The sequence below is a fragment of the Balaenoptera acutorostrata genome, chromosome 7 (assembly GCF_949987535.1).
Source record: "Balaenoptera acutorostrata chromosome 7, mBalAcu1.1, whole genome shotgun sequence".
Taxonomy (NCBI): Eukaryota; Metazoa; Chordata; class Mammalia; order Artiodactyla; family Balaenopteridae; genus Balaenoptera; species Balaenoptera acutorostrata.
This window is the reverse complement of record NC_080070.1, coordinates 39,043,676-39,065,608: the sequence shown is the minus strand read 5'-3', so window position 1 is coordinate 39,065,608 and position 21,933 is coordinate 39,043,676. Positions and strand designations below refer to the sequence as shown.

Here is a 21,933-nt window from a genome sequence, read left to right as displayed (position 1 = left end):
AGGCCTCAAAAGAAACCAACATTGCCAACACTTAGATCTCAACTTCTAGCCTCTAGAACTGTGAGAAAATAATTTCTGTTGTTTAAGATCAAAAAAAAATTTCATTAGTAATAGATTCATAGACACATTTGTGCATCTATTTAACATATATAAATAGATGTTATGACATGTATTACTGTAAAAGTATTCAAATTAAGTTGTACCTTTATTTGATGTCAACTCCTGCCTTAAACTGATAAAGTACATATAGAGGTGAATGCTACCTACAGGACATGATGAAACAAAGATGACTCTTACTATTAATATAGACTCAACTCTCTGCCCTTGAGTCAGTGAGGGACAAGAAAAAAAGACTGGAGGGGAGCTGCCACTAGTGCACAGGATGATTTTGAGCAGTGCAGGTATTAACTGATTGGCTACCTCCTACCAGCGTCTCAAGCTAACCCCAAATCACTCTCACACAGTAAAGCCCAATCATTCCTGTTCTTTTAAGTTACGGAAAGAAAAAGCTCCCTAAAATAACATGCATTTGTAAGTGATTAATATACAGTAGGCACTCAAATATTTACTAAATAAATTAATGAATCAATGAGTACTTCCCTGTGGCTTGGGAAGTTCAGCCCAAATTAAATGCCAAACTTTTAAATGTAAAGTGTTATGTCTCAAAAATGTATATTACCAATTGATAAATATATTAACAGATAGATGTGTCTGGATACTCAATAAGAACTTTATGCATTCATATACTCAACACAAAGACAATTTTATAACAATAAATTGAAACAGTTTTGATTTGAAGTAATTCTCAAGTGACAATTTATGCTCAGTCATATAGCTACCAGAAAATGAAATACCTGTTTCCAAAACCAATGAGTCAAAAACAGTAAGAAAACTTTAATTTACTCTCAATTTTGAAGTAATACATATTTTGTTATAATAATTTTCATTCTGCTCTCCAAGTACATTTAATTTTCCATTTTTCCATATTTAAGAAGATCACATAAAATATGGGAAACATTTTATTCTCAATTCACTAAAATATTAAAGGTATTATGTACAACACTCATTTTCAGATATAGCTAAGTTCATTAAGAATCTGTTGTTTATATCTTTTCTAAGAAACATTTCTAGAAACTATTGCTAGAATTTTTTAATTTGTACAGTTTCATTATTAAGAATTAATTCTTGGGGCAAAATATGATTTTAATTAGCTGGGCTTTAACAGGTATGTGATCAGTAAGTATGTGTCAATTCTTAATTTACAAGTTTTAAAAAAATTTTTTCTCTACCCCAAAATACAATCTGGGCTACATTCAACCTACTGACCCAAAGATATGAGAAATTCAAAATTAGTAACATTCTAGAGTTAGGCTTCTGGGCTTTCACTGCCGTAGCCCAGTTTCAATCCCTGGTCAGGGAACTGAGATCCCTCAAGCCATGCAGCGCGGCCAAGAAGAAAAAAAAAGAAAATTAGTAACGTTTCAATACAGCTAGATGGAGTAGTGAGTGATGGAAGAAGAAGCCGTAAGGTACTGATCTTTCTAGCATGGTCTGAACGCAATCCTTCCTATGAAGTTAAAGGTCAGTAAAAGGCCTGTTGGGAAACCTTCCAAACACTAAGATTTGTCAGAAAATGTGATAGAGGTTAAAAGATGAAAAAAAAAGTATTAGTGGGTATCCTATCGGTGTACCCATCTAGGTTATCCAATTGTAGCAGGGCTTTTAAGCCTTTCACTGTCTTTCGGCTACTTCACCACTCTTTAAGTTGTAAAATACATATTAATAAAAATGACTTTTTTCCATAGAAATGTAAATAAATTGTGTCCAGTGGGGGAGAAAAAATAATTGACGATCATGATCCACAGGATCATTGTCCTGTGGATACTGACGAGTTTGGCAGTACATTCATTTCAACATCCCTGATTGCCTGTGTATGTGTGCGCTTTTAACTCTCCTGTGAACGAGTTGTATTATCTTACCGGTTCCCTCATTATTAATGAGCTAAACAAAATCTTTGACACATTCATTTTATGTTTGAATAGGACTCATGATTCTTTTTAAAAGTAAACTTTAACAGAGTCTGTAAGTAAACATATGACTTCTGAAATGACATTCACTTTCCATGAACACACCTTCTTAAAATTTCCTCTAGATCATAAGTCATCTCATTTAAATTACTCAAGCTAAAATAACATAGTATGCTTCAGTGAACCCGAAACACCAGCATTATATGACGTACCTTTATTATGTACCACCAAGAAAGAAAAAAAGCAACCAACTATGACACAACGCTTTCTTATCATTTAATACTTGTTTGTTTTTTAAAACTCTGTCAAATATTCCACTGCTCTGCTTCCATGCCTTTATATATGTACAATTTATCTTTCCAAGGCCAAATCTTGGATTTGGAAATTATGGTGGTACCTAAAATACACATAATTCAATTAAAGCATTGACACTATAACCACATTCACACATGCACAGACAATGATAAGTTCATCAAAACCACCAGATAGCCAACAAGGAACTTAAGAAGCTATCAATTTAAAGATGTGTCCTAATTTCAGATATACTGAAATATGAACAAAAATGTGCATTTCAGAAACCAGAAAAAAAACTTATAAATGTAGAAATATTTAGCACAATTATAAATGACAAATAGCTTACAATCAGAAACCCTAACACTATATGGTCATCATTTGCTTAAATATTAGTGCTAGTATAGTCCATAAAGATTGCCAGCAATGTATGAATCTTAAAATTGAGACCCAAAATCTCAGTGAAGCCAAATAATCCTTTAGAGGTAAAAATAAAAGATGAGGTCCTTGATTGAAGCACAATTATTCAATCTCCTGCTGACTCAAAGAGTAGTAATAGTGCTTTGGTCTCTAGTAGAAGAACAAGAAAGATGTTACAGCATAAAAGGGATGGTTTAAAATAAAACAATGAAAAAAAAAAAAAAGAGTTACCCCCATCCTTCCTAAGCAAATAATCTTCCTCCTCCTTTTTGATATACTGCTGACACTCATTTCCTATCTTCAATCTAGTATTAACAGTTTGTAAAACTGCTTTATTTAACAATCTCCATCAACACACAGCTACAACTGGTTGTAATCTCCTTGAGGATAAAAGGAGACAAAGTCCTGTCTTGAAGAGTCAGGTTTATAACTTGGAAAAAGTACCTATTATTCTAAATACTTATCAATGATATCAATCAGATTTCCTGGTAAATTTCACTTAATTTTCGGCCTTTCATAATATGTTACAAAAGTTTTAATTGTCTCCTTTATTACTGGGGTCTGCAGTACTGCCTGGAACGTAGCAGTAGTCGTGAATATTGGTAAACTTAACCTTGATTCTTTCTCACAATAGCTTGATTTTCACAGTTAATCTATGAAGTAAGTATGGCAACAATCATGACTCCCATCCCATACATGAAGAAACTTTACAGAGTTTAGGACTTTGCCCAAAGTCACACCATTAGTAAGTGGCACCATCAAAACTGAATCCCAGGCCCTCTGACTCTGAGTCCTGAACGTTTCTTACTATCACAGACTCCATGTCCCCTGCCTAGGAGCTGTCCTTCCCTCTCTTCCCTTCCTTTAGATAACAAATGGTACTGCCCTAGGGATATGGCTTGCTCAGTTACTGACTGAAACCACATCAGTGAGTTCATCATTATTCATGAGGAAATTCTCTACCTAGTTACACCAGCATTTTAGCACTGACATTGTAAAATTAGGTACAGCCGAGACTATTGGAAATACCTAATAGTGACAGGTAAGGCCAGGTTCTAGTAGGACTAGAACACTTAATTTTCCTGTGCCTCAAATTCTTCATTTGCAAAAGTGAGGTAAAATGTAGAGGATCCAAGTCTTCCCCTAATCAAAAACCTAATATTCTAAAACCTTATCAGTGATACCAAACAGATCTTGCTAATTTTTACTTCTTAATATTTAGCCTTTCATAATGTGTTGAAAGAAAAGGAGGAAACTATAGAAACCTAGCCATTAGATTCTATAATGGGAGAAGAACATAGAATCCATCAACAAAAATTTAAATACATTCCAGCCATACTACCTGACTAAGAAACCTGTACTCATTTAAAACCATAAAGTTTTGAGGAAAAAAGAGATCTACATAGATACAAGTGTTAACAGCAGCCCTTTTGGGTATACAGTATGCTGTTACATTTTACTAGCTTATAGCATTTTTTTGTACATGGCAAAACTACACTTTTCTCATTGCAAATGCCCTAGTTCTTCCCACAAAGTTATTGTAAAGTCTTCAAATGTCACTAATTTGTCCTTTAAAGCAAACATAGAAAATACTCTGTGTCATGAAAAATGGTCACCATGTCCTCTAGTTGCTTCAAGATATAGCATATAATAAATCACTGAGTTGCTGAATAGAACCATACTACCCAGATATTTTTGCCTAAAAGATTTAAAATTTCCCACCTTTTGCTTTTCTCTTTTGCATCTTTCAGACCACTTAATCTGCTCTGATCTCGGAGATACCAATTATTTTTTCAATATGTGAATAAGGTTGGTATTTTTGACCACTTGGTGAGCATAAAGCTTTGTATGAATTTTCCTTGTACAGTACTTTTTCTTCGCATGAGTAAATGTCTATTAAGATGTAAATTATTTCCGCTTAATCTATCACTTGAGCCTTTTACTACAAGTAGTTTTAAAATGGACAAAAAACTTTGGTCAATTTTTATGGAATGGTATTATTACCATCAATAATATATATGATATGCTTCTGTTTTAACTAATAAGTGACCTACCACCGTACCACCCTGTTACCAAAAAAAAACTGCTTGAAATGACCAATAAAATTACCCCCCAATCTCTTTCTCCTTTGCCTCTCAGCTCTATTTCCCTCCAAAAAATTCTTTCCTTAAAAATTTCCCAAAACTGCACGTTTTTCTCGTTCTCCAGTCCCTCTGATCTTTTCATCACTTTCTTCAGAATCCGCTTCATCCTTTCTCCCACCACCACTTACCTTTGATTCTCTGCCTGCATTCCTCTTCCTCTTAATTCATTTCTTGGTAGCTCATCTACTTCCCCAAGTTCAATTAACATTTCTATACTGATGAATCCCCAAAGAACATTTTTAGCCCTAATCTCCAACCAATCTCTGATCCCAGATTTCCAGTTGCCTTCAGGATATGTCTACATGAATGACTCGATATCCTATTAGAATTTAAAACGTCTAGCTTCTCTCCATCCTCCTCACGCCCCTGTCCATAAACTCATACTTGGGGGCATCTAGTCCTTCTATGTAATCCTAATAATTTAAAGTCCTCACCATCTTGCCAGTCCAAGCCCAGAATCAATTATGTTACCTGCTTTACTTAATCACAGGATGCTAAAGTGGTCACCAAGTTGCCACTTAAAATGTAACAACTGTTTTCAATACTAACTGATGAGCTCAGAATATTCTATGAGTAAATTTTTTATAGTTCACTATTTCCCTAGTGGACATTTGTTTCTAATTTTTCAGTATATACAGTATATATACACAATATTTATCATTACACATAATTTTGTATTTAAGAATATCACTTTACCATAGCAATCCAGAAGTGGAATTATGGGGCCAAAAGACAGAAGCATGGTTAAGATTCCTGATTAATACTGACAAGCTGATTTCCAGATGAGTGCTATCACAAGAATGTTGGTTCCAGGAGAGCTGAGATATTGTTTGTTTTGTACATATTACAGGCATGGTAATACAACAATGAAGAGCAAAAAGGACTCAATTAAGTTTAGTTAAATAAATTAATCAACCAATCACACCTATGAAAGTACTCACAAATACTTAACATTCTGTTATATACTCACTATACTTTTCTACTCACCTTTAAAAGTGACCATGTCATTTGCTTTGACCAATAAAATATGAGCAAAAGTGACTTGTGATACTTCTAGACAAAAGTTTTAAGAGCCATTTCTCATATTTTTCCCTCTGTCACAGCAACCAAAATGACAGGCAAAAGTTTCCATTACTTTTATTATTAATCATCATTATTATATTTCATATGGTAAAATGTAGTTTTCTTCCTTAAAACATACCCCCTTTATTGAGCAGAAAGTCACAGGGGACTCCCTTACAAAGAGCTCGATGCAAAGAGGCCCTTTGATAGGAGGATTGCAGGTGTGCAGTCCCCTGAGATAAAATGTGGAGCAATAAAGGAAATTGCTAAAACCTTGAAGGCATCGTCGAAATCAAGCTGACTTGGAAAATCAGAGAATTCTAATCAAGTTTTGATAGATTTCAGGGAAATAAAAATGCTTCATAGCACAGCTCTAAGATAGCCTTACTGCAGCTCTACAGGCTCCAAAAAGGCAGCTAGAAACCAGGCAAAATGCTTCATGTTACAATTCAGCTGTATGGGCTGAAATGTCACCCCAGCATAAGGGTAGAGGGGGTAAAGGAGAGAAAGCAGCCAGAACCTCAGATATAAAATGTAACTCAAACTCAATATATTTCAATTGCAATGAATAAAGCAAACAGAATAAACATATAAAGATGTGGGCACGTAAACTGAGTTTCTAAAGACATTTTAACTGCTACTACCTAAATCCTATTAGATACGGAATATTTCTTCTACAAATACAGCTAAACACATTGGAGATTACAAGTTTTAGTGGCAATTTCAAGACCTACAAGGAATTAGAGGAAGCCCAATCAGAAATGAGAACCAAGTTTAAGGCCAATCAACATTTCAGAAGTTAGACAGAGGAATGGGTATTTTATCATTTTTTTGTTTGTATTTCGTAAGTAAAGGTGTTTGTGGGAGATTTTTAAATAAATGTTTGCCTTCTCTCCTTTTTTTTAAGTGGTAAAGGTAGAAAAGTTAACTAAGAAAAGGAGGGAATGAGAGTAGTCAATTGCAAATTTTGCAATCCAGAAAAATCCTATTAATTTCCTTTTGTGACGGTATCTGTTCTTATAATTACGTCCCACAATCACCATAAATGCTTAGAGCCAGGTAGTATGACTATCAAAAGCCGAATACGGTGTTCCTTGTTTTTAATCACAATTCAAGTATATTGTATTTTTCCCATCATAAAACTAATTAATCAATATAGAAGATATGGAACACACTGAAGAGCAGACAAAAGGGAAAATAACCCACAACACTGTGATCCAAGTAAATCATTATTTCATATTTGGTCTATTTCCTTCTCATGATTTCTCCAAGCCAAGTTTTTCCTTGCTTATTTTATTCTATCCACTTTTTCAATTCTCATCATTTAAACATAAGCTTTTACTCATGTTACCTACAACTGTTCACAGGCTTCACTTTAATACAGCATTCCATCAAATGGACATCTTACAATTTATACTTTGCCTTAGTGCCAGATAGTTGCTCTCAATTTCTTCCCCCATCACAAATAATTCTGTAAGGAACATAATGGGTATAAAGTTTTTCAATCATTTCAAATTCCTGTATTAGAATATATTCCTCAAAACTGAACTACTTATCAAAAACAATAATCAAAGGGCAATATGATGTCTGGGATTTGTAACAAAATTATACAGGGTTAACAAAGTAGATGGGAGTTACAGATGAAACAAGATTGTATATATTTAAAATTTTCCAGAACAGTATGTTCAAACAAAAACAAAAAGCAGATAGCATCCTGAGGGAGAAAAATATATATTTTATATATATATACAAAATTATATAATACTAGCAAAAATGAAAGTTTAAGGCTCTTTCTGCACATTGCCAAACTGCTTCCCTAAAGGGCTGTAATCATTTTTACTCCCAACATATAGCTTAAGGTTTTATTGTGAAGTCTTCTTTAACTCTGAAGTCTTTGTTTATACATTGACTTCGGCACATCTCTCCAACCTACTGAAATTTTTTTCTATTAAGATATGCTACTGAGTTTTCACTTATTCTGGACACAGGCAATTGCTTTTTTGATGCTCTGTTGTTTATCATGCAAACATGATCTTATGCAGAACAAGAACTGGTAACAATGATTTACCTACAGGGATGTTTATCATATTGTTTGTTGTTTACCTCATATTAACAAGAAAATGTTGGTTCAAAAATGAATTAGGGGGGGCTTCCCTGGTGGCGCAGTGGTTGAGAGTCTGCCTGCCAATGCAGGGGACATGGGTTCGAGCCCTGGTCTGGGAAGATCCCACATGCCGCGGAGCAACTAGGCCCGTGAGCCACAACTACTGAGCCTGCGCGTCTGGAGCCTGTGCTCCGCAACAAGAGAGGCCGCGATAGTGAGAGGCCCGCGCACCGCGATGAAGAGTGGCCCCTGCTTGCCACAACTAGAGAAAGCCCTCGCACAGAAACGAAGACCCAACACAGCCAAAAATAAATACATAAATAAAAAATTTTAAAAAAAAAATGAATTAGGAACATACCAACACTTCATAATTAATTAATGCCCCAAAATTAATTACTAGGATATTGAAAACTGTAAATTTATAGTGACAAGGCTTTTCTTACCTAAAAATTCAGTGACACAATGTCTAGATACACACCTTACCTGTATGGCCCTAGCTCTGACCTTGCCAATAAAGTTTCGTGATCTTGGGCAAGGCTCTCATCTCCAAAATCAGTGTTTTACACTAGCTCATTTCTAAAGTCTTCGAACTCTATGACTCTATATAAACTTAAAAGAAATGAAAAACAAAGTTGGTCAATAAGAAACTTTATCATGATATACAGTATATTAGTTTCCTGGAGCAGTTGTAACAAAGTACTAAGAACTGGGTGCCTTAGAGCAACAGAAATGTATTGTGTCACAGTTTTGGAGGTCAGAAGTGTGAAAGAAGGTGTCAGCACAGCCATATTCCCTCTGAAGAGGCTAGGGAAGGATCCGTTCCAGGCGTCTCACATAGTTTCTAGTAGCTGCAGGTACTCCTTGGCTTATAGATGGCCATCTTCTCCCTGTGTCAACAACTTCTCCTTCTGCGTATGTCTGCGTCCAAATTTCCCCGTTTTATAAAGACACCAGTCATACTGGATTAGGGCTCAGCCTTACAAGCTCAGTTTAATTTGATTACCTCTGTAAAGACCCTATTTCCAAATAAGTTCCACATTCTGAGAAACTGAGGTTTAGAACTTCAACATATGTTTGGTTGGTTTTCTTTTTTTGGTTTTTTTGGGGGATGAGGGGGAGGTTGACAGAATTCAACCCATAACAAATAGCACGCTGGTTAATCTGCTGCCCTCCAGATCCACTTCCTGATCGTTTCTGACTTCTACCCCAGAGGCTGACATCTGTGAACTACATTACCCAAGCTTCCTTGACTTCTAGCTTCCAGCTGGGTTCAGCCAATGGGAGGCACCTGCAGGAGATCACAAGCTAACAGAAAAGAGAAGGTGGGGAATTTGTCACCCCCGGCCTCCCACCAGGACGCTGTTTTGGGAGTCACTACATTCAGTCACTCAAGGTCCCGATTCCTGTCCACTGGCCCCTCTCCCATGCTTCCAGCTCTCACCAGTATAGGTAATTCCATTTCCTCTCCTTGACCCTCTGGCATAAGGCTGTCATGACTTCCCACTGTTACTAGTCCTTGGTTGCTTCAATATTTCTTCCCAGTTGAATCCTGCCCACCCCTTTGTGAACAGCCCCTTCATTATTAACCTCTCTTCATCACCCTCTTTCATGTACCATCTGTTTCTCACCAAGACCCCATCTGATATATAGGGATAAGCCACTTCTTTACTTCAGATGATCTACATGATTTGTTTTTCAAAACTCTAAACAGAAGTGTAACCTCAGGCATGGAGGCCTCCGATCGATACTTAAACTAACTGGTAGTAAAGGTACCACTCTGTATCATATATGCATTTGTGACTCTTTGGCTCTCTCTCATTTCTGTCTTCCTCTAGAGAAGCAGTATGACAGAGGTTAAGAGCATGGATTGTGGAGGCAGACTACTTCACTTTGACTCTTGCCTCCACCACTTACTAGACTGTGTAAACTGAGCAAATTACTTAACCTTGCTGTATGTTAATAAAATGGACATAAAAATAATAGTATACAGGTCACAGGGTTGCCACGTGAGATAGACATCAAATTATTGACACTTAAATTAATTTTATGGTAACTAAATCAGTTAATATAGATCAAGTGCTTAGAACAATGCCTGGCTTATACAAGTGTTCTGTATTAGCTGCTATTACTATTATTAACTTTTCCTTTGATGTTTTGTGCTTGATCTATACTTTAAGTCAATCTAGCCTCATCATTTTATGTGGACCCCACCTGCCCAGTCAAAGGTATGTTAGGAATATATAAAAGCACAGCCAAGCATGTAACTTTTACTTCCCAATCTACCTGTCCTTCAAAAGGGCAATAAGACCTGTCCCTCCTTCTATACCTGGCTCTCTGACCCCTGCGGCAGTACATTTTAAATCGTCAGGATTTTTACTGCCTTACAATTCATTTTTGATGACTTCACGTGCTGTCAGACAAGCCTGTGATGTTCATCAATCCCCCACCTGGGCTACTCCAGGCTACAGGTGAGACACCACACTCCACCCCCTACCCCAAGCTCTACTCAGCCCTTTAAACAGTTACCAAACCCCTCCTTCAGCCAGAGACAGCCCTGAATAGTGATTTTCATCCCAAGATGTATATGCTTGGTTTTGTTTAACTGTGGAGAAGATGTCACTCCAAAAGGACATGAAAAATCATCAAATTCAGTAGCATTTTAAGAAAGGGTAAGTAATTGGGGAGGGAACCTGGGAAAAGAAACCCTCGTTGATCTTTGCAAACTATAAGCCTTCTTTTTAAGTTAAAAACAAAAAACTTTAGAAAAAATTCCATTACTTGACTTAGCCAAACACACCTCAACTGCAATAACTAATTTGCAAAAACTGTTTATTGTTACTGTATAAAATGGCTTTGAGATACATTTAAATGTACTGTATTTGTGTGTTTGTATAAGCACTTATTTACCAATACATCAAAATATCTTATCTACATCCCAAGAAAGCTTCAACTTAGAAATGAGAGTACTAGCTATGAGTTGAGTGGTAGCTATAGAGTTCATTGTTATAGAAGCAGATTGACTGGCTGGCTGACTACGTGACTATGAAGTTGGCAGAAGAGCCACGCGGCCAAGAGCACAACCCTGAGGTGAGAAGGCCCGGGTCCAAATCCTCACTCCCACATTTACTGAATGACCTCGGGCAAGTTAAAACCTCCACGGGCCACAAGTTCCTTATTGTAAAATAACTGTTCTTACCTCACACGTTATTGGGAAGATTAAATGACATAATATATACAAAGCATTTAGAACTCCTGACACAAAGTAAGCCCTCAACCACTTCTAATTCTACAACTTCCAATTGTATATAAATAGTCCAGAACTATACAGATCCATAAAAGATCATTTTTATAATATTCCAGACAGCTCTTCCAAGTATTAGCTGAGAATCTGGGCCAGTTCGTTGACTTCCCTTAGCCATGACACCCTCATGAGTAAAACAGAAATAATAGAGTTTCAAGGGCTTCTTGTGATGTTCACATGAAACAATGACTATATAAAGCCCAGGATGAGTACAATGAATCATTCTCATTGTTACACCCTAGTCTCTGGACTAGGAAGAGCACGTGGTGGTGATAAGGAAACCATGTGGGATCTAAATTTCCCAGCAATAGAGCCGTAAGTAACGGGAGAGGGACTTCCTGAACATTAACCATTTTACTCATTTAACATCCTCATGCTTAATCCTCCACAGGAAACCTGGCACACAGTCTGGGGGGGAAAAGTGCATTTTTTTTTCCTTAAAAATTAACAGCAAAATGGCACAAAGAGCTTAAACTTTGGAGTCATAATTGAGTTAAACCCAGCTCTGTCGCTTACTAGGTAAATGGAACCAAGCAAATTATTTCTCTAGGCCTCAACTTAAATACCTCTAAACTGAAAATAACAATAGCTGCTTCATGATATTGTTTGAGAACTAAGAGGGATAATGTTTATAAAGTATTTAGCAGAGTGTGTAACAGATTGTATGTGCCAAATAAATGGTAGTGACTGTTCTGTGTTTTTTTTTTTAAAAAAAAGATCATTTTTACTTTAAAGGAAATATTTTGTTGCAGTTACAGTTTGGGGCTTTTTTCTCCTACTTATGAGTCACACTGCTCATACTTTAGCACAATATTAGTGATTTTAGAGAATAAGTTTTCACTGAGGACCCAAGTTTACATTAAAACAATATGCTGAATCCTGAGTTCATGTCTAGACTTGCTTGAAATTACAGAGATGAGAAGGTTAATTACCATTTTAAATATGATGATTGGCTATTACATTGTTTTCCTTTTGAGAAAAGGGCAAAACAGTTTTACTATATGCAAAAATTTTCCTGTTGACAATTTATTCATTGCTGTTTATGACCTCTAGCTTTCCTTCAAATCAAGCAATTAGATTTTAAACCAACTCCCATGAAATAGCAGCAAAAATGACTTCCTCAGCATATTTAGTACTTCTTTAAGGTCTCCCAGAAGTAACACCTTCCAATTAATATTTATCCTTTTCCTCCCACAGCATCAATGACTATGCTGCCTAAGGGAAGCCCATTGCCAGCTAAGGCACATGAGGTTTATAATAATAGGATTGGGCTGGATGAAATAGTATGTTGCATTATAAAGAACTAACATCTCATTCAAATGAAATATGCTAGGAGAATAGAGAGGCCAGAAGACAACCAATTGTAAAAATATTAGAAAATAGGTAACAATAAAGTCATTCTTTCTCAACCCAACTAGATGTACTAACTGCCAGAGTTACTTTCTACTTACATTAGTATTACCTCAGGGGATCTATTGTTTTCCTGTAAAACTCAGCCAAGCTGAGAACTTTAACTAAGGTATTTCTCTACATTAGTTTCCAAGTACAGAAAGTATATCTGTAAATAAGACATACATCATTCATTGTTTCCAGGATGCTATTAATTCTTACTGCTCGGAAACTGAAATATCTATACAGGGCTTCTTTTACAGGGAAATACAGAAATCTGCTTGTTAACCTAGCTATGAGTATCACATACCATATATTTCCCCATGTCTTATGAGTATATGAATGCTTTCAGGCCATACTATCCACACTTGATGACGAGTTTCTTCCACTGATCATCAAGAAGACTAAAATTTCATCTTTAAATTTAGGCCTTAAAGGTTTCAGAGGAGAGGAAAATACTGAAGAGAATGTCTAGAGTTAAAGATAGAACAGTAGCCTAGGATTCACATGCCACGGAAGAAGAGGACAAATGGAATCGCTGTAAGTTTCAAACAGGAAAACAGTATTATCCAACTGTGTTGATAAGAACTCCGGTAGCAATGTTGAAAATGTATTAGAGGAAACAGAGTCAAAGTAAGAGGCACCATGTGGGATCTTAGCAAGGGTGAGGGGGACATGAAGTGAAACACTGCAAAAAAGAGGAAAGAAAAATGTTCAGAACGTATTACACAGGTAGACCCAAAAAGATTGTGTATCTAATTGCATGTAGATGGTAAAAAAAAAATTGGAAGAAGTTAAAGATTATGGTAAAGTTTCTAACTTTGACTTGTGACCAAATATGGCAATGTCAACAACCAAAATAATAACACAGAGGAAGAAAACAAGTTTGGTATGGAGCAAAGGCCAGGTTGGGAGAATCCACAGAATAGCATCATATAGATATGTCCAATAAATAGCTAAAAGTACAGGCATGATTCTTAGGCAAGAAGTCAAGGACAGAGGGCAAAGGGAAAAGAAAAGAGATCCAAGAAAAGAATCAGCAAAACAGAGAACTCAAGGAAGAACCGAGAAAGGAGTGTAATATGATGAGGGACGAGGAAATTTCAAGGAGGAAGAAGTATTTACAGCGCCTGACTTTGCTATGGCATCAGGAAGCATTCATATTGTGGCCATTATATTTAGCACTTGAGAAGGTTTGGGAATTTTTTCAAGGAGTTTCTGTCAATTACTGAACACAGAAGTCTGATTTCATAAGTTAAGGGATTGAAGAGAACTCAGGTTACTCTTTCTGGATGTCTGAAAATAAAGAGAAAATGTGCCGATTCAGCTCTAAATCCTGACAGATTCTAGGAAGTGCAAGTCTGTCACTACTGAATAGAAAAGGGTAGAAAACAAAAGGAATTAAAAGTGACTCTAAAGTTCCTAAATTTGACTGATGGGTAGCGATTATGAGGATCCAGTGACCTCAGGTGCACAGTCCAATACAGTCGCCATGAGCCTCAATGAGGCTACTGAACACTGGAAGTAGCTAGTCCAAGTTGAGATGTGTTCTCTGAAACCCACACCAGATGTTCAAGACTTAGTACTTCAAGCACGGTAAAATGTCTCATTAATAGTTTAATATTAATTACATACGGAAATAATATTTGGGATATATACTATGTTGAGCTAAAGTATATTATTAAAATTAACTTCACCTATTTCTTTTTACTTTGTTCATGTGCCAAGTAGACAATTTAAAATTACACAGAGCTCACATTATATTACTATTGGACAGCCCTGATCTAGAGAATGAACACTGGAATTGGAATAAGAGCAGGATTCAGAAAGGTTCTGTCGAAACCAGCCCTTCTGAATCACATTAGGGTAAAGTTTATGAAGAGGTCACCCAGGACAACTTCATGATGGTATAACTTAAGAAACTAAGGCCCTAACTGATTAGGTGGCTTACTCAGGTCCTCTGGCTAGTTAGAAGCAAAACCCAAACTATAACTCACCCATGGGTATTACCTCTATTATTCCACCTCTTGAAACATCAGTGAAAATTTAAAAGTTTGAATTAAATAAAGGTAATAGTAGCTGGACTGTTATATACATCCATCTCGTTCTATGCCATGTCCAATAAAATCACTTGCTTGTAGCAAAAAACACAACCTCCAAACATATTAAAATCATGACCTCAATAAACAGAGTGTCCTATGTTCACTGCTCAACCCATATTGTAACTAATCTTTTAAGGTAGCCATGCTAGGTTTTGCTTTTGTTTTGGACATATATATACTCTGAACAACACAACTCCACATTAAAGACAGTATCATCCATTCAAGCATATGTCTCTTAAAAAATAGTTTTAAGAAAACATTTGAAAAAGCTCAAAGAATTTACTTCTCAACTCTTGTGGTGTTGTCTGCCATTCAAGATTGGTAACTCACTAAAATATCAGGGCTTTTCATACTCATGAGAAGTTAAAAATTACTAAGTTCAGGGACTTCCCTGGTGGCGCAGTGGTTAAGAATCCACCTGCCAATGCAGGGGACATGGGTTCGAGCCCTGGTCCTGGAAGATCCCACATGCCGTGGAGAAACTAAGCCCGTGCGCCACAACTACTGAGCCTGCGCTCTAGAGCCCACAAGCCACAACTACTGAACCCGCATGCCACAACTACTGAAGACCACGCGCCTAGAGCCCATGCTCCACAACAAGAGAAGCCACCACAATGAGAAGCTCGTGCACCGCAACGAAGAGTAGCCCCCGCTAGCCACAACTAGAGTAAGCCTGCGTGCAAGGAAGACCCAACATGGCCAAAATCAATCAATCAATAAATTTTAAGAAAGAGCTCTATTTTAAAAAAATTACTAAGTTCAAAGTATAACTACAGTATATATTAATTCTTGCAGAATTTAAAGTCTGACTTTGCCCAATGAAATCTTCAAAGCTCACTCAACCTCTATGTTACAGGTCAGCCACAGTTTCAGGATCTCCAATAATTATAACCAACCAAAACTCTCTGGTTGTAATTTCTTCAATATTCCAAGCTACTATAAATCTGTCTAAACTTCACATGTAAAAAAGGGCACAATTAGGTTTTTAATGACATTTTCTTTTCAAGCTAATTTTCCATGAGAAATTGAAAAATAAACTTATTGCTTTAAACTGTACATTGTACTTAATTCTGTGAGATAGTTTCATAAGCTATTAACTACCAAAATTATGATAGTTGTTTTCATTGTAGAGTTATTGCTCCAAACTACAGTGCTGAAAAATGAAAAGATTAGGCAGCATGTTTATTTCTTTCTGTATATATACACCCTCCATTTATTTTAACAAATAAAACTACTACTGGTATTCCAAAATGACATCATTGAGAGAAACAAAGAATACCAGCTTCCATTTCTTGACTATCTGCTGCTATCTCATTGTACCACACTGATGAAAGGCTGATACAAATCTAGCTAATGGAGTCAGGCATGCACAGAGCGATTGTGTTTTCCAAAGAGGTGTTTTCAATTTTGAACCACATGTTTTCGTTTCTCTGCTTGCTGTTTGTGACCACTCTTCACATTACTGGAGTTAGTGTACTCATCTGTTTCAAAGGTATCCCACTCCAGATTCCTGTATGGCAGCCTGTCCCCTGGCTGCTGTTAGCTCCCAGAAGTACAGATCCAGGTATCTCATTTAAAGCAGAGCTTCAGCACATTTTTAAAAGATTTTTCCAGTTTTCCCTGCTTGAACTGGCCTCTTTCAGCTTACTACACATACTAGGTGTTAGGTGTCCCGCTGTCACCTACCATAATGCAGCATGGTGTTAGACAGTCACTGCTCCTTCAGTGCCTGCAGACCCAGTCACAGTGCTGTGTATGTCACCCTGCTCCCTGATAAGAGTAACTTGCAGTTCACAGTGAGGAAATCACATAAATATCTGTGGTACATTCAGTATCAATACTCAACAAAATCTTTTACCACAGACAACATTTTATAGGCCTTCAGTTGGTATAGAGCCTATAATCTACTATAAAGGATTTTTTTATTTCCTTAACTCTCAAAGGATCACTAAGAGATAAGGTCACAAAATTCAAGAACGGTCTTCCATTTTTCACTGCTAGCAAAAACGTGGCCATGTTTAAGACTTGGCTGGTACAGGTTAACACATGATTTAGACATTGTTACGCTCCTATGAGGTGAAGCTTTGACACCTTGTTCAAGATCAACAAACCTACTTAACCACTTCTCCCACACAGCTATTAACTCTGGCCTCAGAACTGTTACACATGCCATCTCTGAAACTCTCGTTTCTTCTCTGGTCAAGCATGGACCACCCCATCTTTAAAATCGGATTACAAATTCACACCTATTTTTCTTTCAGCTCCTCTCCCTTCACTAACTCATTACTTTCAGTATCATATCAGTAGTTGTTCACGTGGCTCGATAAACTCACACACCAGGTGTGCGGATAGAAACTATGGAGAGAAATTATGTCTGCTATTTCTGTTGTGCCACCTGACAACATTTACCACCAAACCATTTTAATAGCATACTTTTAAAACTTTTAACTGTAAGCCCGGATGTGAAGTGTTTGCCAGTTTTCATGATATAAATACTCCCACCATGACTGATTTCAAGCAACAAAAATGAAGTTGCTGAATGAGGGAATGGGAACATGTAGGCAAACTGACTCTTGGGAACCAGTGCAAAGCACTGTACCACACTTGGCACAATTGCTGATTTACTGAATATCAAGCTTCCCTTCTAATATGCCCACCTGTTACATTTTTGACAAGTTTCAAAAATGTCTCTCTTCAATTTGGCTCATTCAAGACACATCTATCAGTGGAATAGTTAAGTTCCATGAGGAGAGGTGCTTTTCCTGTCTATTTTCTTCACTGCTGTATCACAATAGCTAGTTCTGTACCCAGAGTAAACACTTGGAAAATATTTGCCAAATGAATAAACTGTCAATAATTTAAATATAAGAAAATACTATAAATATCCAATAGAAGCTGTGATATGCCTCCCATCATAAAATAAATTTAACTTACACATGTGGGAAATAAAATCATAGAGAAAAGAACTGTAAAATTAAAAGTTACCTTAGAAATTATCAGGTGCAATCCCTTCATTTTATTAAAAAGGAAAACCTATCCACAGAAGTTAATTGACAAATTAATTGACATAAAGTCTCACAGTGCCAGAGTGAGCCTAGAACCCAGGTCTCTTGGTATCTGGTCCAAATCTTTTTTGACTAGATAATCATTAACTGCCCCTTGGGTTATTACCTATTTGAGCTATTAACCTGTTGGGAAGCTGCTAACATTATGAAAAGCAGATTTTTTCATTGGTTTTCAACATTAATATACAGTGCAGAACTGCATTTGATATACTATCTAATAAAAGAAAAGCCAAGCTAATCATAAGATATCAGTGACAAAGAGAGACTACAATTATAAAGTATAGTTCTGTATATATCAAATGACCTTTTTCTCAGCAAAGCATCATAGGAGCTGAGATAAGCTCAATTTTTATATTCACAACATCTTTAAATTTGGAATCATCTATGAACTTAATTATCTTGGTTATTATTCCCTCTAGCTGATCATTAGTACAGAGGTCATATAAATTAGTCCTTATATTGATTCTAGAAAGATTCCAAGATCTTCTCTTAATTCAAAGGCATAAGAAGCTTCAAAAATGGTCAAGAATCTACCAACAGCTTTATAAGATTTCAATATTTATATATACGTTATATATATATTTTATATATATATATATTTTATAACATATATTTTATATATATGTTATACATACAATTATACATATGTTATATATATTTTTTATTGGGCTAACTAGAAGTGTATCTCAATTAAGGTCTTATTAACACATAAGTAAAAATCCCAAATATTGTCTAAAGAAAGATTTTTTCTTCTAAGAATCATAATATCCTGTACTGAATTTCTATGAATGATTCAAGTAGATTGACAGTCTCTAAAGTTGTTTCTATTATGAAACAGATAAGTAGAACCCAAATGTAAACAACTGACCAATAACATAAACACATAGTGAAAATTACAGTATTTTAACAAATTACACGTTAGATATTTTTCTCATGAGAAATTCTTTCTCTATTTCATTATTTGCTACCATTTTTAAAATCCACAAAAAAATAAATGTGCAAAAGAATCATAACTCCTTGAAAATGACTAAGAACATCACTCCCTCCATTTCTAGAGCAAAGTGAATATTCGAAGATAATTTCAGGAGGTTAAGTCCATTAGCCAATATTCCCCTAACACCTAAGGCAGTTTTCTGATATTTTTCAGTATGATCTTATTACTGTCTAATTACCCATATTGCTTTTCATCCTTTTTATTAAACGGAAATTCACAGAAGCAGTTTAACCTTTCATTCAGAATCATTAAATACACCCCCCTTTCACTGATAATTGGCCTCTTTCCTTTTTTATTTTTATACCATCTTTATTGGAGTATAACCACTTCACAATGGTGTGTTAGTTTCTGCTTTATAACAAAGTGAATCAGCTATACATATACATATATCCCTATATCTCCTCCCTCTTGTGTCTCCCTCCCACCCTCCCTATCCCACCCCTCTAGGTGGTCACAAAGCACCGAGCTGACCTCCCTGTGCTATGCAGCTGCTTCCCACTAGTTATCTATTTTACATTTGGTAGCGTATATATGTCCATGCCACTCTCTAACTTTGTCCCAGCTTACCCTTCCCCCTCCCCGTGTCCTCAAGTCCATTCTCTACATCTTATAGCCGGTTTCTTAAAAGGACTTTATTTGAATGTAGTGTCTCTGAGACTGTCCTCAATTCTTTTCATTCTTTTTTCTTTATTCTGCTCTGCTGTAGTTTTTTCCACTATTTTATCTTCCAGGTCACTTATCCGTTCTTCTGCCTCAGTTATTCTGCTATTGATTCCTTCTAGAGAATTTTTAAGTTCATTTATTGTGCTGAACATCATTGTTTGCTCTTTAGTTCTTCTAGGTCCTTGTTGAACATCTCTTGTATTTTCTCCATTCTATTTCCAAGATTTTGGATCATCTTTACTATCATTACTCTGAATTCCTTGTTTGGTAGACTGCCTATTTCTTCTTCATTTGTTTTGTCTGGTGGGTTTTTACCTTGCTCCTTCAACTGCTGTGTGTTTCTCTGTCTTCTCATTTTGCTTAACTTACTGTGTTTGGGGTCTCCTTTTCGCAGGCTGCAGGTTCGTAGTTCCCGTTGTTTTTGGTGTCTGCCCCTAGTGGCTAAGGTTGGTTCAGTGGGTTGTGTAGGCTTCCTGGTAGAGGGGACTGGTGCCTGTGTTCTGGTGGATGTGGCTCGATCTTGTCTTTCTGGTGGGCAGGACCGCATCCAGTGGTGTGTTTTGGGGTATCTGTGATCTTATTATTTTAGGCAGCCTCTCTGCTAATGGGTGGGGTTGTGTTCCTGTCTTGCTAGTTGTTTGGCATACGGTGTCCAGCACTGTAGCTTGCTGGTCGTTGAGTGGAGCTGGGTCTTAGCGTTGAGATGGAAATCTCTGGGAGAGCTTTGGCCATTTGATATTACGTGGAGCTGGGAGGTCTCTGGTGGACCAATGTACTGAACTCAGCTCTCCCACCTCAGAGGCATAGGCCTGTCACCCAGCTAGAGCACCAAGACCCTGTCAGCCACACAGCTCAGAAGAAAAGTGAGAAAAAAACAAAGACAGAAAAAAATAAAATAATTAAAATTAAAAATAATTATTAAAAATAAAAAATTTAATTTAAAAAAAAAGAAAAAAAGAAGAGAGCAACCAAACTAAAAAACAAATCCACCAATTATAACAAGTGCTAAAAACTATGCAAAAAAGAAAAAAAAAACCGACAAACAGAACCCTAGGACAAATTGTAAAAGCAAAGCTATACAGACAAAAATCACACAAAGCAGCATACACATACACACTCACAAAAAAAAAAAAAATGGAAAAATATACATATATCGTTGCTCCCAAAGTCCACCGCCTCAATTTTGGGATGATTCGTTGTCTATTCAGGTATTCCACAGATGCAGGTACATCAAGTTAATTGTGGAGATTTAATCCGCCGCCCCTGAGGCTACTGGGAGAGATTTCTCTTCTTTGTTCCCACAGCTTCCAGGGTTCAGCTTTGGATTTGTACCGGTCTCTGCGTGTAGGTCGCCTGAGGGCATCTGTTCTTTGCTCACACAGGACGGGGTTAAAGGAGCAGCTGCTTCGGGGGCTCTGGCTCACTCAGGCCGGGGGGAGGGAGGGTACAGATGCGGGGCGAGCCTGCGGCGGCAGAGGCCAGCGTGACATTGCAGCAGCCTGAGGTGCGCCATGCCTTCTCCCGGGGAAGTTGTCCCTGGATCACGGGACGCTGGCAGTGGCGGGCTGCACAGGTTCCCGGGAGGGGAGGTGTGGATAGTGACCTGTGCTTGCACACAGGCTTCTTGGTGGCGGCAGCAGCAGCCTTAGCGTCTCATGCCCGTCTCTGGGGTCCGCGCTGACAGCCGCGGCTCGCGCCAGTCTCTGGAGCTTATTTAGGCGGCGCTCTGAATCCCCTCTCCTCACGCACCCAGAAACAATGGTCTCCTGCCTCTTAAGTCCAGACTTTTCCCAGACTCCCTCCCGGCCAGCTGTGGCGCACTAGCCCCCTTCAGGCTGTGTTCACGCCGCCAACCCCAGTCCTCTCCCTGGGATCCGACCGAAGCCCGAGCCTCAGCTCCCAGCCCCGCCCGCCCCAGCGGGGGAGCAGACAAGCCTCTCGGGCTGGTGAGTGCTGGTCAGCACAGATCCTCTGTGCGGGAATCTCTCTGTTTTGCCCTCCGCACCCCTGTGGCTGTGCTTTCCTCCGTGGCTCCGAAGCTTCCCCCCTCCGCCACCTGCAGTCTCCGCCCACGGAGGGGCTTCCTAGTGCGTAGAAACCTTTCCTCCTTCACAGCTCCCTCCCAGAGGTGCAGGTCCCGTCCCTATTCTTTTGTCTCTGTATTTCCTTTTTTCTTTTGCCCTACCCAGGTACGTGGGGAGTTTCTTGCCTTTTGGGAGGTCTGAGGTCTTCTGCCAGCGTTCAGTGGGTGTTCTGTAGGAGTTGTTCCACATGTAGATGTATTTCTGATGTATTTGTTGGGAGGAAGATGATCTCCACGTCTTACTCTTCCGCCATCTTGAAGGTCTCCCTGGCCTCTTTATTAACTGAT

General features: G+C 37.7%; 1 protein-coding gene across 3 annotated transcripts in view; it reads right to left on the bottom strand.

The window, feature by feature from the left end:
* The window catches only part of IMMP2L (inner mitochondrial membrane peptidase subunit 2), a 539,770-nt gene that overhangs the window by 430,907 nt on the left and 86,930 nt on the right, over window positions 1-21,933 (bottom strand). Inside the window, exon 5 of one of the 3 annotated variants that reach the window (XM_057550482.1) lies at window positions 2,846-2,888. The exons of 1 other annotated variant lie outside the window; for it this stretch is intronic. In XM_057550482.1, coding sequence (XP_057406465.1) covers window positions 2,861-2,888 — 28 coding nt within the window. In that variant the 3' untranslated portion in view covers window positions 2,846-2,860. Of the gene's footprint in view, window positions 1-2,845; window positions 2,889-9,331; window positions 9,354-21,933 lie in introns of those variants that run through there. One more of the 3 variants, XM_057550483.1, reaches the window with a different exon arrangement.